The following is a 23212-nucleotide window of genomic DNA, read 5'->3' as shown; positions in this document are numbered from 1 at the left end:
GGTGCTCGTGGGGTGCAGCGTCCCTGACAGATTGACCTTCTGTGTTGTATGTAACATAAAGATGCTGCTAATTTCAATCCGGGTCTGCCTCTTTATTTATCCTCACATCAAGCCAAAGTGGTTTTAAAATAATAGTTTTATTTTAGGGTAAAACACATTAATATGATCAACACAATGTGATAATTAGAGATCCATTAGGACAAATCAATAAAAGATATAACACGATAATGATTTGATATAATCACATGAACAGAAAGAACAGCGCTGATATGTACACTTTAAGATTCCCAATATGATCCATTTTGTGGTAAGTGGTTTTCACTGCAGTGGATGGAGGGGTCTCCCACTGAAGCTCGGGGTAATGCCCACGTCAAGACTCCCACTATGAGCCCGCTACTCCCTTCAAGCTGCTGCCGGTCTGTGGTGCGATGTGTTCTGATGGGATGTCTGCCCCGCGGCGGTGGGCTCGCTATTGGTTTCGCTAAAAGAATTTGCAGCAACAGTTTGCCGTTCTCAGGAAATGCTTTAATTTGCCTTTGCGCTGAGATTCAAATGAAGAAGATCAGCTGTTCATCTTGAAATTCAAGCCAAATGTAAGGTCCAGTCCACCAAATGTTTTGCTCTTTTCTGTATCATAAGCTTTATATTTACACTACAGACTTGAATCAATCTTTTCAACTGACCCACTGCAAATCTGCACATTTCCCCAAAACGTCAAACTATTTAATCTGTAAAATGAACATGGACTTCTAGAGAGGATTTTGTTCCTCCTTTGCACAGTGTCAACCCACCAGCTCATGTGGGCTCCTGCTACTGATCCACAGGCGGTGAGAGTGCCCCCTCAGACCAGCTTGAGGCACTGCGCGTTGAAGCTGTCCCCCTCCCTGCAGGCCACGGCCTCCAGCAGCGCCTGCTTCTTCTGGGTGCTGCGCGACGACTCCAGCTCGTACATGGTTGTCAGGTTAAAGAGGACGCTCTCGTGGAGGTAGAGCGCCGGGTCCTGCTGCACTAGGCCCTCCAGCTGGCCCAGGGACTCCTTCAGCCGCCCGAGGTAGAGCAGGCAGACCGCTGCGTTGTTGTTGGCCTGCGAACGCAACAGATTAATGACAATCAAATGACATCTAGCGTGATGTCGAGGAAAGTCAGGTGGAATATGGGTAAACTGTCCCAAAAGAAGAATCTTTTTCTTCTCATCTCACAGAAATGTAGTAAAAACTTGTCTCCTATTCCTCCTACTATGGGTCATCCAATAAATCCGGCGCTGTGATAAACCCGCCGATGTTACCCGATGAGACGTCACGGTACACGGCATCACTCAATGTGGTGCATTGTTCCTGTGGGGGACGGAGCACTTACGACAGGGTTTTTCGGGTCACTTTTCAAGACTTCCGAGAAGGATGCGTGCGCTTCACTGTAGTTGTTCTGACTGAGGTAGACAAAGGCCCTGGAAAACAAAACATTTGGTTTTACAATGGGCAGATTGCATTTATTTAGAATTGGGAGGCAGTTAGATGTACATTGTATAGTAATAGGTAGATTAGTGAAGCAGTCCTGCATCGGACCACCTTTTTATTTGTGTAAAGAGGAACTGAAATTGGAGTGAAAAGTGTCCCTTCCTCGGGTCGGCCTCGTGCTGCTCACCCCTGGGCCACAGGTGTGACCTCCTGGGCCCATTGGCACAAAGAAGCACGGAGCTGCTAGGAGCCCCAAAGGAAGCGGGTCCAGTCCTAACGGGTACCTGTTCATCAGCACGCATGTGACGTGAGCGGGCTGGCTCCCGGTCGTCTGACAGGCCTTCTCCACATCCAGGAAGTACCTCTCTGCCGTGTTAACGTCTCCAATCTGGCCATGGACAAAGCAGCATTAACCTCCCATTAACCCACCTGTGCGTGTATGTGTTTAGTAAAACTGTATAGTGATTCGATTTCAAGGTCACTGAGGGACAATTTGAGACTTGCAGGTGGCATTGCAGGAGGGAATAATGGTGACACAATTATTATCTGTGATGAAAAACACAACACAATGGAGTTGTAAAGGGGGGGAAAAGTCCACTCGAGCATTTGGGTTTCCACAATGTCTGGTTTAATTCCAGCTTACAGACTGAAGGCAGAGGGGATAGCTGGCCTTTGGGGCTATATTTGAGTCACTGAGGTCAAACAAGTCGGTGGAATTTAGCGAGCCATGCCCCCCTGCTAATGATCTTATTCGGGTACATATACACATGTGTATGTCTCTTTGCAGACCTGCAAGAAGATGCGTCCTATGCCGCTGAGCAGCTGCACCCTCTGCTGGGGTTCATATTGGATGATGGAGTGATACGTCTCCACAGCCAGAACATAGTCCTGAGAGAGAGAGAGAGAGAGAGATTAGAGTGAAGAAAGGAGTTAAGGGTAAGGTAACCAGTAGGAGGAGGTAGACAGGTGGAGGGCGAGCCAGGTAAAGAAGAGCAGGAGAGTTGAGGCGTGCAGAGAGAGAGAGAGAGGAGCATTAATCACACACATGGTGTATTAGCTGGACGATGTGACCCTCCTCCCACCTCCACATCGCTCACATGGTGACTGGACTGCTGAGCGGGGCGACAGAGAGGTCAGTGTGTGTGTGTGTGTGTATGTACGTATATACTGAGCAAGCATTTTGATTTTCAGTTTTCCGTGTCTAAAACTCTTGAACCCGACCTTGAGATCGTACATGAGACGGTCAAAAGGGGGCGATGTCACAGCTTGATATCCTGTCATGTCATTTGGAATATCCGGTCAGCATTTGCTGAAAAGCTCAATGCACTTTCCTTAACCACATAGGTGCATCGCTGTGACCTACGGAGGTTTCAGGCAGAAGGGCCTGAGGGCGAACTCCTGCCATGTGTTAGCTCTGCACTCCAAATGTGATTACGACTTCAATCGCTGCGACTCGGGGGGAAAACTAGAAGGGTTTGTGGATTCCAAGGTGAGCAGAAGTATGTTACTGTTGTATTATTAACACACTTAATTACTGGTGCCTCTTTATGATAAGGGGGGTATTGGCTATATGAATATAGTACAGTATTTAGGATTTGTAGTCAATGTGCTACATATCACTGGCTTGTTGCGGCAAGTTACATATTGAAACCAAAACCGATCCAAAACAATACAAACAAAATACTGTCATTTGCGTTCTCACCAGTAGGTGGCACTGTGGTTCTCTTATTCTGATTAAATCTACTCCTCAACCTCTCTCTCCCCCTCCCTCTCTGAACAAGAATCCAATTAGTGGTCAGTCTGGGGGGATTTCACTGTGAATCCTGCACCAGCGTGGCATCAGAGATCTCTCCGTCTCTCTCTCTCACACACACACACACACACACACACACACACACACACACACACACACACACACACACACACACACACACACACACACACACACACACACACACACACACACACACACACACACACACACACACACACACACACACACAGCAAACTTGAGCTGACAAACACGTGCTCATCCACAAACGTACCTTCATCAGCAGCAGACAGTTGGCCATTGAGTACATGACCCGGTTGAGGCGAGACCTCCACAGCTTTTGAGACACTAGAAACGGGGAGAGAAGAAGACGGACAGGAGGGTTTTTTTCTTAAAACGGGACGCTTTCCATTTTTCATTCCAAACGGCTTGTTATTGGTGTCCCTATAATTTCACCCACCCCCCTCCACCCCGCCCCTCGCTCTATTGCTCCTATCCTTACATCCCTCTTATTAAACCTCCCGTCACCAGGGTGAATTTTAAGGCGAGGTGGTAAGGAAGACACTGCGGCACACTCTGCTTCCCTATTCTTTCCTCAAACAGTGCACCCCGTGGAAGAGTTAAGAGTGCAGTTCGATTAGTATTCATCGCTGCACGTGTGTGAGTCTGTGTCTGTGTGTATCAGGGGGAAAAGCACTAATCACTCAGCGAGGGTCTGATGTGTGAAAGCAAGGCCGTGCGTTATTGACTTGACTGTCGACTGTGGGGGGCTGGACGGGGACAGAGAGAAACAGAGTGAGGGCTAGTCCCCTGCTTTTAGAAAAAGGGAATAACTGGGAGAATAGGGCTCACACACACGCACGCACGCACGCGCACGCGCACACACGCACACGTCAGCCTGCCAATTTGACCAATTATAATCAAGTACTTGACACATTTAGCTCAACTTCACCAAGCGTCTTGTTGTTGTTGTACACCCGTGAATTAGCTGATTGGCTTTGAGTAAGACAAATGGAATAATGACCTGACATACAGCCTTTGGAAAAGTTGCTAATAGCGGATATGAAAGTCAGAACGCTGCATAAGGTTGAACTGCTACGTCGGGGAAGTCGGAGAGAATACGAGGGGAAGCCTATTTGCATCCCGCCGCGTGGAGGCGTGGCTTCCTGCTCGCCAGTTTCCTAGAACTCTTGAAGATGTGAGTGGATTGGACCGGATCGATCCGCATCGATCCACCTAGCGCGAGCAGGCCGCTTGATATTCAGCACGTGTGCCGGAGGGGCGAGGTGCTAAACACCTTTTAGATCGGTGCGTTTGTAAGTGTGTGGCTGAGGAATGCTGCAGTCCTGCACCAGGTATGCCTCTGACTCAGTGTGTGTGTGCGTGTTTGTCTACGTATTACCCACTGGGGCCCATGACCTCACTCTCCTCCCACAGTGTGATGCAGTCTGGGACCAGGGCCAGGTCTGCAGTTAAATGTGTGTGTGGGTGTGCGCGCGCTTACCTTGCCTGTTCTCCTGTGTTAAGGTGATCATGCTGCCATCCTCAGCCAAGCCTTTCTCCAGGTTCTCCAGGATCTGTGAGGGAAGGAGCAGGAGTCAAAGCTTCACAGGGGGGAAGCCGCTCCACCGTTAGCGCTGAACGCTTTTTTTGATGTGTCGTATTATAATTATGCATATTCTATGACTCAAAATTCTAACTACATTGATCGGTTTACACAAGTGGCCTTAAAGGTTTGCATGGGATTTTTCTGTGAGCGTGTATAGCTTTTAATTGAATACTACAGTATTCATATCTTTCTGTTTATCCAGAGGATATGCTTGTGTGTGTGTGTGTGTGTGTGTGTGTGTACTAACAGCTAGGCAGACGGTTTTGAGGTTGTGCAGGCGGTCCAGCGCCTCCTGGGGCTTTGCCATGTACTGGGGGAGCTCAGCATGCAGCAGCCGCATGGAGAACGGCACCATGGAGCCTAAACATGAAGAGAGGGAGTGAGTGAGGCAAAGGGAGGACAAAAAGAAAAGAAATAACAAATGACGCGTGAGGGAAAAGGGGATAAAGTAAGAAATCGGGTGGAAGGAGAACATAGCAGGAGAGAGGAAGGCGGCGAGAGACACACAGCGAGATGAGAATATAAACCCATCCACCCACACACAGACAGCAGCACACAGCCCTGGAGGCAGGAACCTACAGATGGCATTGAGCTACGTATGGCTGCTTATTAAACCCTCTCATCTCGCTCTCTCTCTGTGTGTATGCGTGCCTGCCGCAAAGCGCCATCACTCATCTCTCTGCCTCATCCCTCTGTCTGTCTCTGCCTCCACATCATTCACACAGTCTGACACACCCACGCCCGCCCGGAGGAACAGCTTATATTCAGGTGAGTTCCCGGGCTTTGATCAGGGGCTCTTTGATATTGTCATCAGACCTGTAGCTGGTTCATCCCAAATGTCCGCCTCGATCCGCCGGTGCTGTCCTTCAAGCCAGTCCGGTGTACCCACTGGTGTTCCAGATCCAGCTTAGTCTGCATGGGTGCCCTTTGTTACGAGGTTTCACCTTCATGCTGACTGGACAGCCCTCGCTCCTGGTCCAATCCCATTTTGAGTCTCTCTCCTGGGTGTCACTGCGTTTCATCATCTTAAACAGCTTCACAAATGGCTCATGTTCAAACTTGTGGAGAATATTTGGGTTAATGAAAAATGGTAGATGGACTGAACTGCGTTTTTCCCTTTTCCAGTCTTCTGACCTTTCAAAGCTCTTCAACACAGCCTTTCATCCTTCTCACACCCTGATGACAGAGGCCACCTGCACCTGTCCATCGCAGTAACTAGCATTCACACAACGTTGGAATTAAGTGCCTTGACCATGGACACACCATCCATCGCTTTAGCGGAGGCGGGGATGGAGGCGCCGATCATGTGATTGTAAGACGACGTGCTCTCCACTCACCCACAGTTCACAAGCGTCAAAAGCCACTGAGCTCAAAATAGCTGAATTGAGTAAACATGATGACAGTTATACTTCCAGTTTGTTCTATTGAACATTGACGGTGTCTTTAGGTACCAACCGGCAGAACAAGGTGCAAATCAGCTGATTTAATTGGGGTTCTGTTTATTCCTCAGAAACTACATGCTTACTACCAAAAAATAGTTTTCTGGGCCGGATGGCCTGTGGTCAGCTGTCTAGAGAACTAGACACTGCGCTTCGGACCTGATCAATAAACACGCCCTGATATCCAGACCCGGGTCACGTCTGCACTTGTCCATTCTGCTTAAGGGACTAAACACTGAGGCGGACATTTTGGCCGGGCAGGGCGTGCAACCTTGTGTGGTTCCCCAACTATGAGCACCCGCCAACAGCTACAAATCAACCACGAAGGCAACATGTTAAAAATAGCCCCAAATAAGCACCGCGCTGTGTCTACAGCGAGGAAAACATTGTCGTACTACAGTGAGCCAACACTGAAATGTCCCTGTTTGCAGTTGAGATTCAGATCTGGCTCACAAAATGTAGGATGCATTATAATTCATACAAAAGGTACAATAAGTACTATATTATTTCTGCGATAAAGCGCCATATCAGAACAGATGCTAACTAAAAGGTATGCACATTGTGCAGATGCTACAATGAACCAGTTGACCAACGCAACACAAGCGTTTGACCATAAGTTAATTTCACCCAACCGGATGCATCTCCTTTCTCACTATATTGATTAAAAACAAGACTGAAAGTAAAGTGTGAAGAAGGAAAGAGGGACGCTGCTCGTCCATTCAGGCACTCAACTTTTCATCTGGCAAGCAGACGAATAACAAACCCTGCTTTCTCTTAAGGTGCTCGATCGCAGGTAATAGATAGTCAATGCGAGCGTCGGGCCGCAGGAACGTTCGAAGTCCTGATGCCTCGCTACACAACTCGTGCCAGTTTGTCTGCGAGCACCTAGCGGGTCACAAAGCGTTGGAATTGAGCAACGGAAAGTCAATCGGAGCTCTCCTTAGAGGGCCCTGCCGTGTAGCTTCAAGTGTGCTGCTTTTTCTTTTTTTGTGTGTGTGTGTGTGTGTCTCTGCTACTGCCTTCACTGTGGTAGCCCGAGGGGCGAAGACGATCCGAAGTAATGGGAATACATTAGAGAGCAATTCATGCGGTGTAGAAGAGAGGAGAAACAAAAACAAAGAACTGCTGGAGACGAGTAGAGTTGTTGGAGCTCTGTGAAGATACAGTTTCTTTTGCATATTAAATAGGACAGTGGTGTTGCATAATACAAAATAAAAATAAAGGTTGATAAGCTTTTTTGCATCTAATTATTCAGCACTATTCAACCTCCAGTGAGCTTTCAGACAGAGTTCGGAGAGACGCTTTAGAGCCAGAGAAGTGGGAACGCATATGCAACAATGCAGGGTTTTAGATGAACATCCCAAAAGCACTGACGGTGGTGTGGTATACCCAAGCCCAGTGTGTGTATGGGCACATACCTCTCCTCCCAGGGTACACGGTGGGGTAGTACTCGTAGTAGAGGTCTGGTTGGTCCAGGTCGCCAAAGGGCTCAAACTCCAGCTCAGCGTTTTGGAAGAGGTTCAGCTTGGTGAGGAGGGCCAGCCGCACAAACCACAGCTGGGAAACACACAAACACACCTCCCTGTTAGCGACATGAGTCCATACTTGGAGCGGTCAGAATACGACCCCTTGCTAAGCTACTTTCAATAGCCACTGCATTGAACTTATTTCCTTGACAGAGGTTTTGAGATGCCGGCGTTGCTAAGGCGATCAGCTGAGAACAGCTACAGTGACGAGGTACTGTCTGCTGTTGAGAAGGAAATCCCAGAAATGAGTCGAGTAGAGCAGAGATTGCACCCAGTGGGAGTGAAACATTAGTCTTTTGACTCAAAAATTCCTCATTTAGTTACACAACCGGGAATATTTTTCACTTAATTTGGTCAGAAATCAAATATGCAAAACCATGCTTGATAATATAATGGCATGTCATTAATTTTCTTCAACTTGACTTATACTATTCTGAGCTAAACATTTTCTATTGGAATCAAATGGATGAACAAATACAACAATCCATTTTAGACTGTAAACATATATACTGTATATACACATCGCCCAGTCACAGGCTGGTCCGCCACCATGTTGTTAAACGCCGGGAGCTTTGGACAGAAGCCCAGAAACATGCAGCTGTGTGCAGGCTACTGACTTGGAGGAATCCAGACGCTCCTGAGCAGCATTGGAGCCCCCAATGCCTTCATATTGACACAGTGTCATGATGTCAACCCCTTATAAATGACCCTCTTCTCTCCACTTCTGACAGGACGGGGTAGCCAAGACTTTCCTCTGTGCGTTTTGCTCACTGGTTACAGTTCAATTAGACAGGAGACTGCAGATGAGAGACGACACTTCTGAGCGTACAGTCTCACAAGTATCCTGTTTACAAACCAACAAAAATCCAAATCACTGTCAGAAGATAACTAGTGCCATCTCTAGTTCTGCTAGATCTGTTCCATGAGGTCCAGTAGTCACTTAACAATGTTAAATTGAGGCCGACGGGGAGGGAGAAACTATATTTCTCTTCTTATTGGTCATTACATAAATGTGTATGTATTTAACTTGACTTTCCTTTTTCATAATGGACATTGAATTAAAAAAAAAAAACACCATTGAAACCTGGGTTTCAAAAAACCAGTGTGTGGTTGAGAACATAGAACAAACGGTAGAAGGCAGCACAAGGCGCCATCATGGTAGATTAAGTCTCATACAAAGGGCCTACCACAGGGGTGGCCTTCTTAATGAGCCTACGCAGCCATCCATCTTCTGGAGAGAGCTGCACAAAGACCACGTGCTAGCACCCACAGCGACTAAACACATCAAAGTCCCACAACACTAGCAGCAGCAAACATCTGTGTCAGTGGTGGAGTCCAACACTGAGACACTGTTCCAAATAAACAAACTGTAATCTGTGAAGCATCAATCATCTGCTTGTAAACCAAAGAAGTGAATTCAAACATTAAATGAACTCAGACCAATATGTTATTAAATAATCCCTTTAACGGCTATACAATGTCAGTTAGGACATTTCATCACATAATTCTTTGAGCTCGAGCACATTATTGGGTTCAAGCTTTCAAGTGCTATTTGTGAATTAGTACATTCATCTGTGGAACAAGACGTGTCTTGCAGCACCCACGGACACGGCGAGAGAGAGAGCGCCTGGCGTCTTACCTGCAGTGAGTCGGTGGTGTGGGCGCTCGGCTGGCCGGCCTTCCCGTATCCCTGACCATGAGCTGTCAGCAGCCGGCCTGTCAGATCCACCGCAGCACGCCAGTTCTTACTGCTCTGCAGGGGACACCAGAGAGAAGAGGCACACTGATGGAACCACACAAGAAGACGGATTTTAGAACACAATTATATCCATGGACTGTTTCAGCTTGCCCCCGATCCCAGCAAATAGCAATCGTTTTATTAGGATTGACATAACGTACAAATTAATTTCTACTTTTATCTTTTGAGAGTTTCTCAATGTCAACCAACACAAAAAATATTTAATCATTAGGAATTAGTCGACATCACAATTTCAAATTTGAAATAAAAATACAAGCACTGCCTTAAGGCCTTCAATAGAAAATACAAAAGTTATGTCCCATCATCTCACTCCTAAGTGATGACGTGAGGTCACATGAGGCAGATGTCGCTGTGGATGCACTACCGACACTCCACCCGTGTGTGGTGCTGCCAGCCATTAAAAGGCTGGAGGACAAGGGAGAGCGAGCACATACATGCGCGCACACACATTATCAGCAGCATCTGCTTCCACAGGAGGTGGTACAATAGGGAAGTGAGGGACAGAGGTGGGGAGGGGAGGGGGTGAGGGTGGGGGGCAGGGTCACCCCATCCCATCAACACACATGACAAGGTCGGCTCACCGATTGGGTCGTAAGTGCTGTGCCATTCATCACAGCCGGGGAGCTAATTAGGAGAGAGAGGGACACTATCTCTCCAGCGATCTCTATCATACGACTCAGCCTTCTCCCTCTCTGTGGGTTGGGCGTAGCGTTCCCCTCTTCTTCATTCATCTTATCCCCTTCCTTTTCTTCCTCTCCTCCTGCCTGCCTTGCCGCCTCCCTCCCTCCCCTCCTCATCATCATCTTCCCATCCTTCCTCCTCCATTCATCTTGACGCTTCCTGCTTTCTTCCCTCCATCTCCTCCCCTTCCTTCTGCCTCTCATTCCTGCCTCTCTCCTCTTCCCCTATTGCTCATTGCTCATCCCTCAGCTCCCTCTCCTCTCCCGTGCCAGTATCTGCGCTGCCTCTGAATCTTCATTAAGGGGGGAAATGAAGCTGAAAACGAGGAGGCAGCCTGGATGGCCAAAAGCAGCTGCAGTCACTCACAGGCCCACACGTCCTACAGTACGCTACAGTACATTGCTGCTCAGCCAAAGGGCATGAGAAGACAGGTGTGCAAGCTTTCTGGGTGTCTGTGTGAGATTGGGATAGGTGGGGGGGTATGGAACGATGAAAGCAGCCAGCAGTGATGTACAGTAGCTCCACACACACACTCAACAGAGGACAGGCAGGATGCCGGAGGAGAAAATCCACGTCCACGTGTAGCAAAAGAGTAGAGAAGCCAAAGAAACAAAAACTAAATAAAAAGCAGAAACTCCAGGCCACAACAGTTTGATGAAGTATCCTGCTGAAGTAGCAGGAGATGAGGAAAGAGCTGAGGGCCAAGGGAGCTGCAGAGCAGCACCGTGATGAGCCAGAGCAAAGGAGAAACTTTATGTAACGATGCAGCTCTCCCAACAGCCTGTACCCAATCCCAAGCACACAACACAGGCATTGTCAATGCAGCAACCGTGATTGGAGGGGAAATCAGGCAGGATTGGTGTTCTGGGAGGCGATCCTCTGAGACCTGAAGGTCACAGGGCCAGTTAATGACGGACGTCTCTGCTGCACCGACTTGTCAAGTGGTTCAACCTGAGCCCTGAAAAAAAGAATAATCACAGACTGCACCGTCTTCAAAGTGCTAATATAACATTCAAAGGCCCTTTCACCAGCCGTCAGCATTCAACGACTCCAGCTCAGATTCTTGTCTGATGTAACATTTTCTCCAATTCACGATGTGCACTTTGGTCTAACAGTGTTTGACCCTTGGCCTGGTGGAGCACACTAGCCACACTGAAGACACCCTCTCTGTTGATAAAAGAACATGATTTGTAACTAAATGTCACTGGTTTGGGCTCCATCCGCTATAAACTGTTTGGGAAAACATTTGCTAAGAGCACTACATGCAGAATTACGGCTGACTAATGCGGATGGAATTAGTTCTGCAGGTATTTGGTCAAAGAACAAATATTGAAATAAAAAGTAAATAAAAGTACATTCACAACCGACCCTCAAAAATGTTCATTGTTGCGTATTGCCAAAATCATCAACATATAGTTCTGAGAACCATGAATGCCGTGAAGTTGATGCAGATCCCTGGATGGATCACTGAACATTAGTACCCATCCTCACCAAAGCTATTCACCAATCAGGTGATGAGATCTCAGTCTGGACCTAAGTGGTGGACAAGCGGGCCGACCTTAGCTTCCCTCGGCTCGTAGAGTTCAGGTGAATTTCCCCTTTCAGAACATACCAGACAGGTTGCCCCGAGCGCCATTATGCATTCAAACCTCGCCGTCACTCCACGGGTTTGAAAGTTTTCAATTAACAGAGAAGGCGTTGGGAGGACATGAATATAAAAACAATGGGCTGATGGTGATTAATAATTTAGCTCAGCTCAAATAACTCAATACGCAATAAGGCATAATCCGATCCCTTCAAATCAAATGAGGAAGCATCACCATGATGATTTATTGCAGGTGATATTAAATGAGGCCTGCAGGGCACTGGGAGAGCCTAGGCCTGCTGCTGATGCTTTTTGAGGTCTGGAGTCTAAACCTGTCGGGAAGGGGGGGGCGGTCAGTGTGAGACTCCGGATAAGCCACAGCTACTGGCGTCAGCGAGCTGTCACTCACATCAGATAGTCCCCTTGAAATGGGGGTGGCTTCCATTTTCAATTAGGCTTTTGGCCTCCAATTACTATGAATACAAGAAAATGGGATAACACACATGTTGTGCTGCATTCCGTTTAACAATGACACTCTGGTCTTGTCTTGAATTATACATCCTGTGGATAATTATTAGTATTTCTCTATTTTATCAGGGGGGCGCCCCCGATATTTATTCATGACTTACCCAGAGAAAGCTTAGATATAAAGAGAGCAGCGTGATAGGAAACAACTTCATCAATTGAAAAGGTAAGTGGCCAGGAAATCCCCCTACAAACTGAGTGCACGCTTCACGTGCTCTATCTGTTGGTCACACACACACACACACACACACACACAATGCATATTTAGTGTTGTTGTGAGGTTTAAAAAGGAGCTGCACAACAAAGCTCTGCGAACGCCCACTCGATCTCTCACTAGACCCGGCGGCTGTGGGCCAATCAGACTTGAAGAGAAGCCTTCCTCACGCGCTCAGCGCTACTTCAATCCAGCACAAGCATTTAGGATTACACAGAGGGTGTGTGTGTGTGTCTGTGATCTGTAATATGCTGGAAGTCATTGCAGCAGTGGTTAACTTCACTTTGATGCCTCTGTACTTGGTCCACAGACACTTTAACCAGGGGACTGGATATCGTCAGAGCAGGAAAAAGGCCGGCTCGTCGTCGCTGTGAGAGTCATTCAGAAGCCATTTTGTCTGCAGGCGATCGGTGGATTCTTTAAAAAGTATCGCTGAGAGACGTCGGGACAAAGACCAGCATAACTCACGATGAGAACACAGCGCACTCGCTCGTGGCTTGGAAGAGAACTCCACATGGCTCTCCCTGAGACGGCTCAACACGTCACAGTTCTAAGTGAAGCCTCTTGTGGGTGGCATTGACCCCTCATTGACTGCTGTGCTGCTGGAGAACTTTTGATGGTGGTGTTGTCAACAAAAACAAAATGTCCCGCTTACCTTTCCCTCTGAGAGTGCTACCGAAGGCCGCCTTAAAGAGAACGTCACATCAGACAACTCCCAAAGAACATCACACCCCCAATGCGGAGAGCTGGAGTTGACTCGCCATGGCGACCAACTGGACACCCACCCGCTTGGGTTATTTTGACCTCTGCTAATCCGTCCAAATATTGGCTACGTTACGCAAGGATTTTCTGCCATTATTCTGGACAATACAAGGAAAAATATTCTACTTACATTCGTTTGCGGCCATGCATATTATAATATTACAATAATATACACTCACCGGCCACTTTATTAGGTACACCTGTCCAACTGCTCGTTAACACTTAATTTCTAAGCAGCCAATCACATGGCGGCAACTCAGTGCATTTAGGCATGTAGACATTGTCAAGACAATCTCCTGCAGTTCAAACCGAGCATCAGTATGGGGAAGAAAGGTGATTTGAGTGACTTTGAACGTGGCATGATTGTTGGTGCCAGAAGGGCTGGTCTGAGTATTTCAGAAACTGCTAATCTACTGGGATTTTCACGCACAACCATCTCTAGGGTTTACAGAGAATGGTCCGAAAAAGAAAAAACATCCAGTGAGCGGCAGTTCTGTGGGCGGAAATGCCTTGTTGATGCCAGAGGTCAGAGGAGAATGGCCAGACTGGTTCGAGCGGATAGAAGGGCAACAGTGACTCAAATAACCACCCGTTACAACCAAGGTGGGCATAAGAGCATCTCTGAACGCACAGTACGTCCAACTTTGAGGCAGATGGGCTACAGCAGCAGAAGACCACACCGGGTGCCACTCCTTTCAGCTAAGAACAGGAAACTGAGGCTACAATTTGCACAAGCTCATCGAAATTGGACAATAGAAGATTTGAAAAACGTTGCCTGGTCTGATGAGTCTCGATTTCTGCTGCGACATTCGGATGGTAGGGTCAGAATTTGGCGTCTACAACATGAAAGCATGGATCCATCCTGCCTTGTATCAACGGTTCAGGCTGGTGGTGGTGGTGTCATGGTGTGGGGAATATTTTCTTGGCACTCTTTGGGCCCCTTGGTACCAATTGAGCATCGTTGCAACGCCACAGCCTACCTGAGTATTGTTGCTGACCATGTCCATCCCTTTATGACCACAATGTACCCAACTTCTGATGGCTACTTTCAGCAGGATAATGCGCCATGTCATAAAGCTGGAATCATCTCAGACTGGTTTCTTGAACATGACAATGAGTTCGCTGTACTCAAATGGCCTCCACAATCACCAGATCTCAATCCAATAGAGCATCTTTGGGATGTGGTGGAACGGGAGATTCGCATCATGGATGTGCAGCCGACAAATCTGCGGCAACTGTGTGATGCCATCATGTCAATATGGACCAAACTCCCTGAGGAATGCTTCCAGCACCTTGTTGAATCTATGCCACGAAGAATTGAGGCAGTTCTGAAGGCAAAAGGGGGTCCAACCCGTTACTAGCATGGGGTACCTAATAAAGTGGCCGGTGAGTGTAGATATTAGTATGCGTCGCTGTTTGAAAGCGGTCCCGGACTACATCGCGTTCGGCGCGTCAGTTAAAAACGGCAGGAAAATCCACAGGTATAGATCGCCAATAGGAATGCCAAGCTGTGGCGTATACAGGGGTCAGGCCTTTTACTGTGGGGCGGGCTGGCTGCGGGCTGCCGGGGAAACAGCTGGCTCTACGGCGCTAAACATGCCCTTCAGGGCTACCTGAGCTGACGCTGCATTCCCCGGCTGGGTGGAATGACAGCTATGTAAAAAGGTTACCATAATGACACGCAGAGGTTACAGCAATGATATCAAAGGGCCATGCACCAGCTGGTGATTATGGGGGATGGGGAGTGGGGAGTGTGGGAGGGGGGCAGTCTCCCTTTCCCTCTCTCGTAAGAGATGTTAGAGTCTCCGGTAGATAGTGTGGCAGGGGGAGGGAGGAGGAAACGATGGGGGAGAGGAGGAGAGAAGAGGGGTGACAGCTAATGAGAGAGACAGACGAGGCCAGTCCAGGGTGGTGCTGACCACAGCACGGAGGTCACCATAGCTTCTGCTCTTATTTAGTCTGTATCTTTAAAATGTCTAAATGCTAACTCGGGCTCAAGATTCAATGTTAACACTCAGCAGTTGCTAAATAACAGAAACTATACCACCTTCTGTCAAGTAGTAGTCCTCGGGACCCAGAGCGAGCTCTTGTATGATGCAGATTAAAGCCGAGCCAAAGACAACACACCGTGATCCGTGTATTGCTAGCTATTAGCGGTCGCACCTGTGATTAGCAAAAGCAATTCACAGGCTAATTGAGAGTTTTAAAGCTCCTCTTTACTAATAGGCTACTCTTTGCCACAGTCTACAGGGTACGTTGGTTTTATAGAACACTTAACACCATAGACTTAAGTTACAGGTCTCGCTGCGTGCTGATTTGTGACGGGTGTGCGGAGGCAGTGGGAAGAGCCACACTGGTTTGTAAATTGTCTTGCCCAAGGACACATCACCACATACTAGTGGACATGCACTCGATCTTGGATTGAAGGACGACTCGTTCTAAGTCGAACACAGTTGGCGGGCTGACCTGTATGTGCGGGACCAGCTGTTCTCCTTTAAACACAGATATTTCTATCATCGCTGTGAGTATCAATCTGTTAACATTAGTATTGTGAGTTAAGGGATCTACTCAACAATTAAAACAACTTTCGGTTTGTATCAGTAAAACACAAAGTAGAATGTTTCAAATGTCAAAAAGAGCACACAGCTGAGGCCCTCCTCGGCCTCCACATCTCTCGCGCACATTCCTCGACATCCCTCGTCCCGGCCTGCAGTTCCTCTCTGGCTCTCCTTTCTTGCAGCCTCGTGCTCCAGGGAACCACCCACACCAACCGGTCGACAGCGTGTGATCTACTGACACCCTCACCTGCACCATATAGTGGAGTTGACTGGAAGCTGAAAGTACCAGCTTGTGTGTGTGTGTGTGTGCATACACCTCGTCCAGAAGGCCCTTGAAATATGCACAGCAGTCCCATGCATAATACATGGGCACAGCAGGAGAAGAGAACTTGTGAGCAGAGTGCATTCCCACCTCTCCACTCCCCCGCTCCTCTTACCCCTCCCTCGGATCACACTGTCTGCTGTGCATACAACATAACTGCCTCTAAGGGTTATTTGTGGGTCAGGAGTTATGATTGAGGGAATGCGTGATGGCTGGAGATATATGGATAGATGACTGGCAGCTAAGAAGGGAATGAGGCGGGACTGTACAGTCACTGAGGAAGATGGCCATCTTTGTGCTGGACTAAAGACCAGCACAGGAAGGCACCGCGAGGAGGAAAGCAGGCAAATGATTCACTGTTGTCGATGAGCTGAGGCGGTGTCAGCGGAGACTGTTCCAAAGGTCACACTTACTGCTGCAACCACAGGATGTCAAACTCTGCCAATTTAACGCTGGACTTGTCATTTACCTCCAGAAAGAGAATCCCCTCTAAAATAATGCTCAGCGTTATGTTTACCTGTGTCAACCAAGTACTTTTCCCCCCCATTTGAGTCATTGGAACAGTTGGCTGTCACTAGAATCAAATGCCACCATGACAGTTTAGTGTCCAAACACTGACAACACATGTGTATCCAGTTAAAGTGCCTCTGCTAGTCATACAGTATCTCGGTGGTCAAGGTAACAGCAAACAACGACGCAGCGTCTCTTCCTTCTGCTGCAACAGCGATGCAGCGAGTTCGAGTTGGGAAGGAATTTGAAACGAGATCAAGTTCGTAGACGCGCTCCTCGATCAATTAATTCAATCACCCGTGTTTCGGGACCCCGCCAGTTTTGTCTCAGTGAATAGAATAAAAGTGTGTGCTATTATCTATGCATCGTTTCTAGTAAAACCGTCATTGTGGTCGTGTATAACATACATTTTTGTTTAGGTTTTGTCCCCCTTATTGTTTTGTGTTGCATTTTGTAAATCAGTGGAATACATGTGATTTGCCTTAACCGTGCTAAGGAGTTGTTGACAAATCAAGGTTGATGCACTAGTTCTGGAGCTTACACTAAACTCTGATGCTAGCTTAGAAGTGGACCTTAATGGCAGACGGCCAGAAGCCAACGTGTAGGACTTCTAGAGCACAGCGAGAGACTTACGATGAGCCGCTGGAGGCCTGTGCAGGACTGTTCCACAGAGTTGGCGGTGAGGACCTGCCGCTTCATTGCTGCCGCTTCACCCAGGAAACGCAGCATCAAGTCCTTTATGGCGTCGCCCTGCAGAAAAACACACACACGCATGCAGTCAACACCATGCATGGTATTTACACTAACAACCTGAATACTACCTGCAGGAATCAAATACATGAGAGCAGTACTTTACACTTACATTGCCCAAGATTACTCTTTAAGGGGCTGTAGCACAGTCGTAAAGCTACAGGGAACCACAGTGAGCAAACTTTACAACCAAAAAACTAGAAACTGAGGCCATACAGAGGATGAATGTTTCCACAGTAATGTTTTATGAGCTAAAACATGAGCATTACTTTAATGTTTTTTGTCGTAATGTGGCAATTTCATTATTTCTATCCAATTGTAAATGACTTGGACATTTTTAATTTTTTAATTTAGCCACAAATCTGTGTGAAAAAACAACTGCAATAATTTGCACAATATATAAGTGAGCACCATGGAAATGGCTTACACACTTCTTTTAATGAATGGTTCCTAATTTCTTATAATAATTCTGATCCATGACTCAAATAACTTTACATACAGTGCTGAGTTGTGTATTCAGGTTCCTAGCCTGCAGATGACTTATATCACTTTTCCCTACTTTGCTCCCTAAGACGTAAAGGACACGGTTTAGGGGGTAAACTGACTGGAACTGGAAGTCCATAGATTTGGGCAGAATGACCATCGATTAAACAATCCTCAGCCCAGACAGGAACAGAAACAAATAACATCAGAAAATGTTACCTTTGATCCATCAGTAAAAAAAGAGTTTTCAATTTTTGACTCTTAGTGGGGAAAAAATAAACAAGATGACGGGGAGAACAAGTCCTGGATTCTTATTAATGTATTCAAAACAGGCAGTCAAACCCACAGAGGGCATAATGAATATGATCTAAGGCAGGAGGTGGACGTACAACAAACGATTCAATCGCATTGACAAGTGAAGTGATGTTTCATCAGGGGTTCTATTGCGGATAAATTGTTGCTGTTGAAGGAGCTCAGAGGACGTTTATGAGACGTTAACATGATATAGTGACACATCTGTCTATCTGCATGTTCTAACAGACACGCTGCCTGCTGTGCCACAGCAGATCTGACTGAAACCGTCATTCCGTTGGACATAAGGTAGAAAGCTAAACATTTTGACAAACTAATCACATTGTTCCAGGTGCAGCCTTCTACTTCTTTGCAAATAAATTGACATATTAGATTTGAGGTGTTTGTTCCTAATATAATGCAAAGTGAATTTTAAAACACAAAGCAGCAGAGGCATTCTGACTTGTGCCTGATATGGGTCCAGCTACACAAACACTGGATGCTTCATTACCCATGATGCAGCTCAAAAGCATCTTTTGTGAGACTTTCCCCGTGTGGTAGGGCCCACAGACCGGACCGGCAAGTCCAGGTTGTGTCCCCATCGGGGGAAAGAACACTGATAACAATGCAGTGTGAATATGTCCATTTCTTGTTGAATAAACATTTTTTTATAGGCACACGTATTATTTTTATTAATTTAGTTAGATAGTGATATTTTTTATGGCTTTACCCGAGCACCTTCCCTTCTGGTGGCATCCTTCACAGATCTACCACACAGCGCTGATGATCTTTTTTGCATAGAAATGTCAGTGTGAAAGCCTTGTTTAGCTGCTTTACTGTATTTCTCCTGTTTCTCTCCTTCTATGAGATGGCTGTTCTATTCCATCTTTTATGATTGACGCTTGATGACATGATGCCGGTATGGTCTAAGATTTTAAAAAATCTTTTGATGCAGGCTTTCAGTTAAAAACGTGTGGTCTCAGAACTGAAACAACCATTATCACAGGCTGATTAGTACTATAATGGCATTTCATAGAAAAACATCATCTCCAACAAATATCACAATTTACACCGACATGCAGTGAGAGCAGAAAATGCTTTGAGGGCTAACGGTAGAGATATGTTTTAAGCTTAGCATTTTACTGCTAAGTGCTTGTCCTACCTGCAGGTTGTCAAACTTGAGGCCCGGCATGGTGGGTCTGTTGGTCTCTACGTATGCCGGGCTGTACTGCTGGGTGGCCACGGAGATCAACACCTTCCTGGTCTCCTCAGATGGCAACCAGGCATCATGGCGCCTGTCCACCTCGCTCAGGCTCAGCGCCGTCGCAAAGGGGTCATCGCTGCCCGAGAACACGGCGTGGAGTGGGTTGAAAGGCTGCGGGTGAGTGGTGGCTTGACTTGCAGTCGGGGCTGCTTGGGGGGGAGGAAGTTGGACCTTGGCGGGGGATTCAGTAGCGGCAACGCAGAACCCTGAACTAGGGGTGGGAGCACCAGAGTCCAGAGGGCCCCCAGGGGTTGAGATGGTGGAGGAGGTCGAAGACAGCTGGCGCTCAGGGGTGTGGGCTATGGTCGCTGGGCTTGGGCTGGCAGGGATCTCCGCATTTGGGTTTGAAATCGAGATGAATGAAGAGGGGACGGTAAAGGAATCGAAGAAGTCGGAGGCGGGGTTGACCTGTCCATTGTCGGTGAAGAACTTACTGAGGCTGGGGCTGGGCTGACACACAAGGGGGGCCGTCAGCTTGCTGGGGGTAACTGCCTCACTGCCTCCTCCAGCGCTCCCCATGCTGAAGCTTGGGGACTTGATGAGGGTGGGTTGAAAGCCATCGGGCACAAGAGACTTTGGCTGGTTCACCTGGCTGAATATGGTGCACACCGGCACCGCCTCATCTTTTGGGCTCGTCGCTTTAGCTCCTTGAGCTGCTGTTTCCACACTGTTAAGGTCAGATGGGCTCTGTGCATCACCTTGAGGCGAAACACAAGCTGTGATCTGCACTTGTGTGACGGCCTGCTCTTTTGTGTCCTCAACTACTTCCTCCATGAACCCATCTGGCTGCTGTTCCTCCAGCGAAAATTTGATCTCAGTTGTATTTTGACCGATTTCACTTTGCTCGTTTTTGTCGCCAGATGTCTCCGATGCGTCGTCTTCCTTCTCGACCCCATCCAGCAGGGAGTCCATGGGAGCTACCTCATCCTCCTCACTGTTATTAGGGGAGTCAGAAATCATGACACTCTCCATCATCTGGTCGTTGAGCTTGTCCATCAGGCTGTCTGAAGGTGTAGCACTGCTGTCCTCCTGAGGGGTAACAAACTCCCCGTCCAAGTCGATGCTGTCTACCTGGGGAACAGGTCCTCTGCAGGGTGTTGGAGGGCTGGTGGAGGGCTGCGGGGCTTCTTCAGTTACATCCTCCACTGTGATGTCCAACGTGACTGGCCGCGGAGCAGGAGTGATCCCACTGTCCATCTTACTGCTCCTGACAATTCAACACACAATCGTATCATACTCTTGCACTTGATTTTGACATATTTTGTGTTTTATGATTCAACACCATGCAACATTTTTCTTCGTCACTTCGTCTTTATGATGAACGCAGTTTTTATAAGCTCTTATCGCCAGCATTGAGCTAAAACCAACGTTTCGTAGACAAAGAGCGTTATTCGAAACCTTTGTTTCAGGTTTACAGCGCTGTCACGACAGCAGTGAACCGGGGCAACGTCGGGTTGATTTCTGTTTGGTACTGGGTTGCTAACGTTAATGCTACATTAGCTGTTTGGCTATTACACGCTAATTTGGCTGAGCAGCAAGGTGAAAATGCAAAATAAATGCTTGAATGATAGCTTTCTTTACTATAAAGAAAGAACTTTAGCGCCGTTTTTAAATATCACCACGCAAAGCCAAACAACACATAAAAAAACAAACACAAACATGATAATGTTTCTTACCTTCCTGCACTGACAGATATGACTCTAATGCGCATGCGTACATCCAAAGGACCCCTGCATGTACGGCAAGCCAGAGGAGACATAATTCATGCCAACGTTGGTTTACTATTCTTGATTCCATTTACGTAATTTTATACGCCTGCACATGTTTGCACCACAGTTCTTACGTATTTTAGTCACACGCTACTTTTTTCAGGTCGTAAATCGCGGAAGTGCAGCTACTGAATGTGTTGTATTGGTTTTGAGCATACGCAGTGCTGTTAATAGATTTTGGTTGTGTTTTCCCTGTGTCCGGACGACATTCTAAGGACAAGAAAAAAGATTAAAAGCTTTAGACCGGAAAATGGAGGACGACGCTCCTGTTATTTATGGTCTCGAATTTCAGGTATGATACCATTCCTTTCTATTTGACGTTAGTTACCTCAGTAAAAGCTAGCTCTATTCAATTCGTTTTCACAATTCTTAGTTTTTCTAACTTTGACTGTATTGTTCTGCTATTCGTGTTCATGTGAATTGACATTCATGTTATTTTGCATCTTCTGTGCAGGCACGAGCACTCACTGCCCAGACAGCTGAAACTGATGCCATTCGTTTCCTTGTGGGAACACAGTCACTGAAATTTGATAACCAGGTAAGAAAATGCGTTCATGGCAGATAACATAATACTTATACAGTGTAAAGCTGTATGGGAAGGCAGGCCAACCTCTATTTAGTCTACAATGGATTCACAGTGCTAGTTTGTGTCCCCACACATCTCATTAAATACATTCCTGTCTTTTGGTGGTAATAACCTGAACAAAACGTTTGTGCAAGAATCCCCTTCTTCTAAGGAGATACATGAGGCTGTATCAGCTCAGTAACTATAACAATCAAAAACACCATATAATTTAATATAATTCTGTATATAAAGTATAGAAAACAATGTGTGGCAGTGTCTCTTCATGCAGAACTCGATCCTGAGTCCCATCTGCCTGTGTTATTAATCTTTTTTGTTGTTGTTGCTATGATCGTTACGTTTCTGTGCGTCAGCAAAACGCCTTCGGACCCCACACGGCCAAAATGTGTCATAATGAGTCCATGAGTGATGTGGTTCATGCTTTGTGCTGACCGCGCGCGGGTAGGGAGTATAACCAATGCTGAATGCAGACTCCAGATTCAGCACCCCCCCCCCCCCACCCCCCATCAATGGACAGTGAGAAATAGTGAACCAAATGTCCTCCCAATCAGTCAAAAGAATAGGAAACTCATCAATTTAATACAATTCTAGGGCTGCTGCCTACAAAAGAGTTGGATGCGTCGAAGCTTTGTTCATAACCTTGTCATTTGAATTCTAAATTAGCTTTTTTCTTCATCTTTAATCCCTGTGGTTAAAGCTGGTATTTCTTTAGTTGCAGATCAAAGTCAGATCATTTTAAAGATCAGGCTACATTAATATATTAGTAGATTTCACTATTTAAAGATTAAGTTTCTAGTGTAGGCTTGTATCTGACTCATGTGATTCAATCGTCATACGCCAGATAGTTCTAATGTCTGTAAATATATTCTGGTTCAATTCATGTATTGTATTGTATTTTGACCTTTCAAAAACGTCATTATCACTGCAGAAGGCCACTTGCTTAAGTAGCAATGCACCGGGCACGGACTAACCTTTATGGGGACGCTGAAGTGATTATTTTCATTTAAAACACAATTATGACCAATTAATAACGAGACTGCGTACCAGCCTTTTGTGTCTCGCACCTTACTTTGCACAGAGATAATGCACCGTTTAACTGGCAAAAGGGCCCTGAATACACTTTTATCAAATTGAATCAGTTGATTTGATTTGAGTTAATTCCAATATACTGTAAACATACATGTATTTATATGCAGCCAAGGGTCATGTTTTTTATATTAGGAGCAGATGACAGATATTAAGTATTTAGATAATGTCAAAAAAGAATGGAGTAAGCTTTCAGTTCCCAGCAAGTTTTTTAGGCCAAAAGATCTAAGATATTTGAGATGAAAAGCCTTTGATCCATTTAAAATGTAGC

At 46.6% G+C, this 23212-nt stretch overlaps 2 protein-coding genes across 2 annotated transcripts in view; one reads left to right on the top strand and one right to left on the bottom strand.

Annotated features, from left to right (window-relative positions):
* Positions 1-118: 118 nt before the first annotated feature.
* Positions 119-21265, bottom strand: trappc12 (trafficking protein particle complex subunit 12). Its single transcript, XM_037485773.2, has 12 exons — positions 21180-21265; positions 19402-20710; positions 17349-17465; positions 9439-9552; positions 7692-7830; positions 5082-5194; positions 4730-4802; positions 3500-3573; positions 2244-2342; positions 1739-1842; positions 1357-1444; positions 119-1084 (listed from the first exon to the last, which is right to left on the bottom strand). Exons 1-12 carry the CDS (start codon positions 21260-21262, stop codon positions 842-844), a joined length of 2556 nt encoding a protein of 851 aa, XP_037341670.1. The 5' UTR covers positions 21263-21265; the 3' UTR covers positions 119-841.
* Positions 21266-21381: 116 nt separating this feature from the next.
* eipr1 (EARP complex and GARP complex interacting protein 1) overlaps positions 21382-23212 on the top strand; it is a 42929-nt gene continuing 41098 nt past the window's right edge. The window contains exons 1-2 of the mRNA XM_037486726.2: positions 21382-21564; positions 21727-21810. Of these exons, the coding sequence (XP_037342623.1) occupies positions 21523-21564; positions 21727-21810 (126 nt within the window). The 5' untranslated portion in view covers positions 21382-21522. The remainder of the gene's footprint in view (positions 21565-21726; positions 21811-23212) is intronic.

This window comes from Pungitius pungitius, chromosome 14, assembly GCF_949316345.1.
Source record: "Pungitius pungitius chromosome 14, fPunPun2.1, whole genome shotgun sequence".
Lineage (NCBI taxonomy): Eukaryota > Metazoa > Chordata > Actinopteri > Perciformes > Gasterosteidae > Pungitius > Pungitius pungitius.
The sequence above is the reverse complement of the archived record's forward strand: the minus strand, read 5'-3'. Positions and strand labels throughout refer to the sequence as shown.

What these genes read in the sequence shown, in the direction of transcription:
- trappc12 (XM_037485773.2), bottom strand. Translation starts at nt 21,262, where the DNA reads ATGTCTCCTCTGGCTTGCCGTACATGCAGGGGTCCTTTGGATGTACGC. An exon ending in CAGGCCTCCAGCGGCTCATC is followed by an intron (nt 9,553 to 17,348) that starts GTAAGTCTCTCG and finishes TGTCCCCTGCAG; the next exon opens with AGCAGTAAGAACTGGCGTGC. An exon ending in TAGGACGCATCTTCTTGCAG is followed by an intron (nt 1,843 to 2,243) that starts GTCTGCAAAGAG and finishes GTCCATGGCCAG; the next exon opens with ATTGGAGACGTTAACACGGC.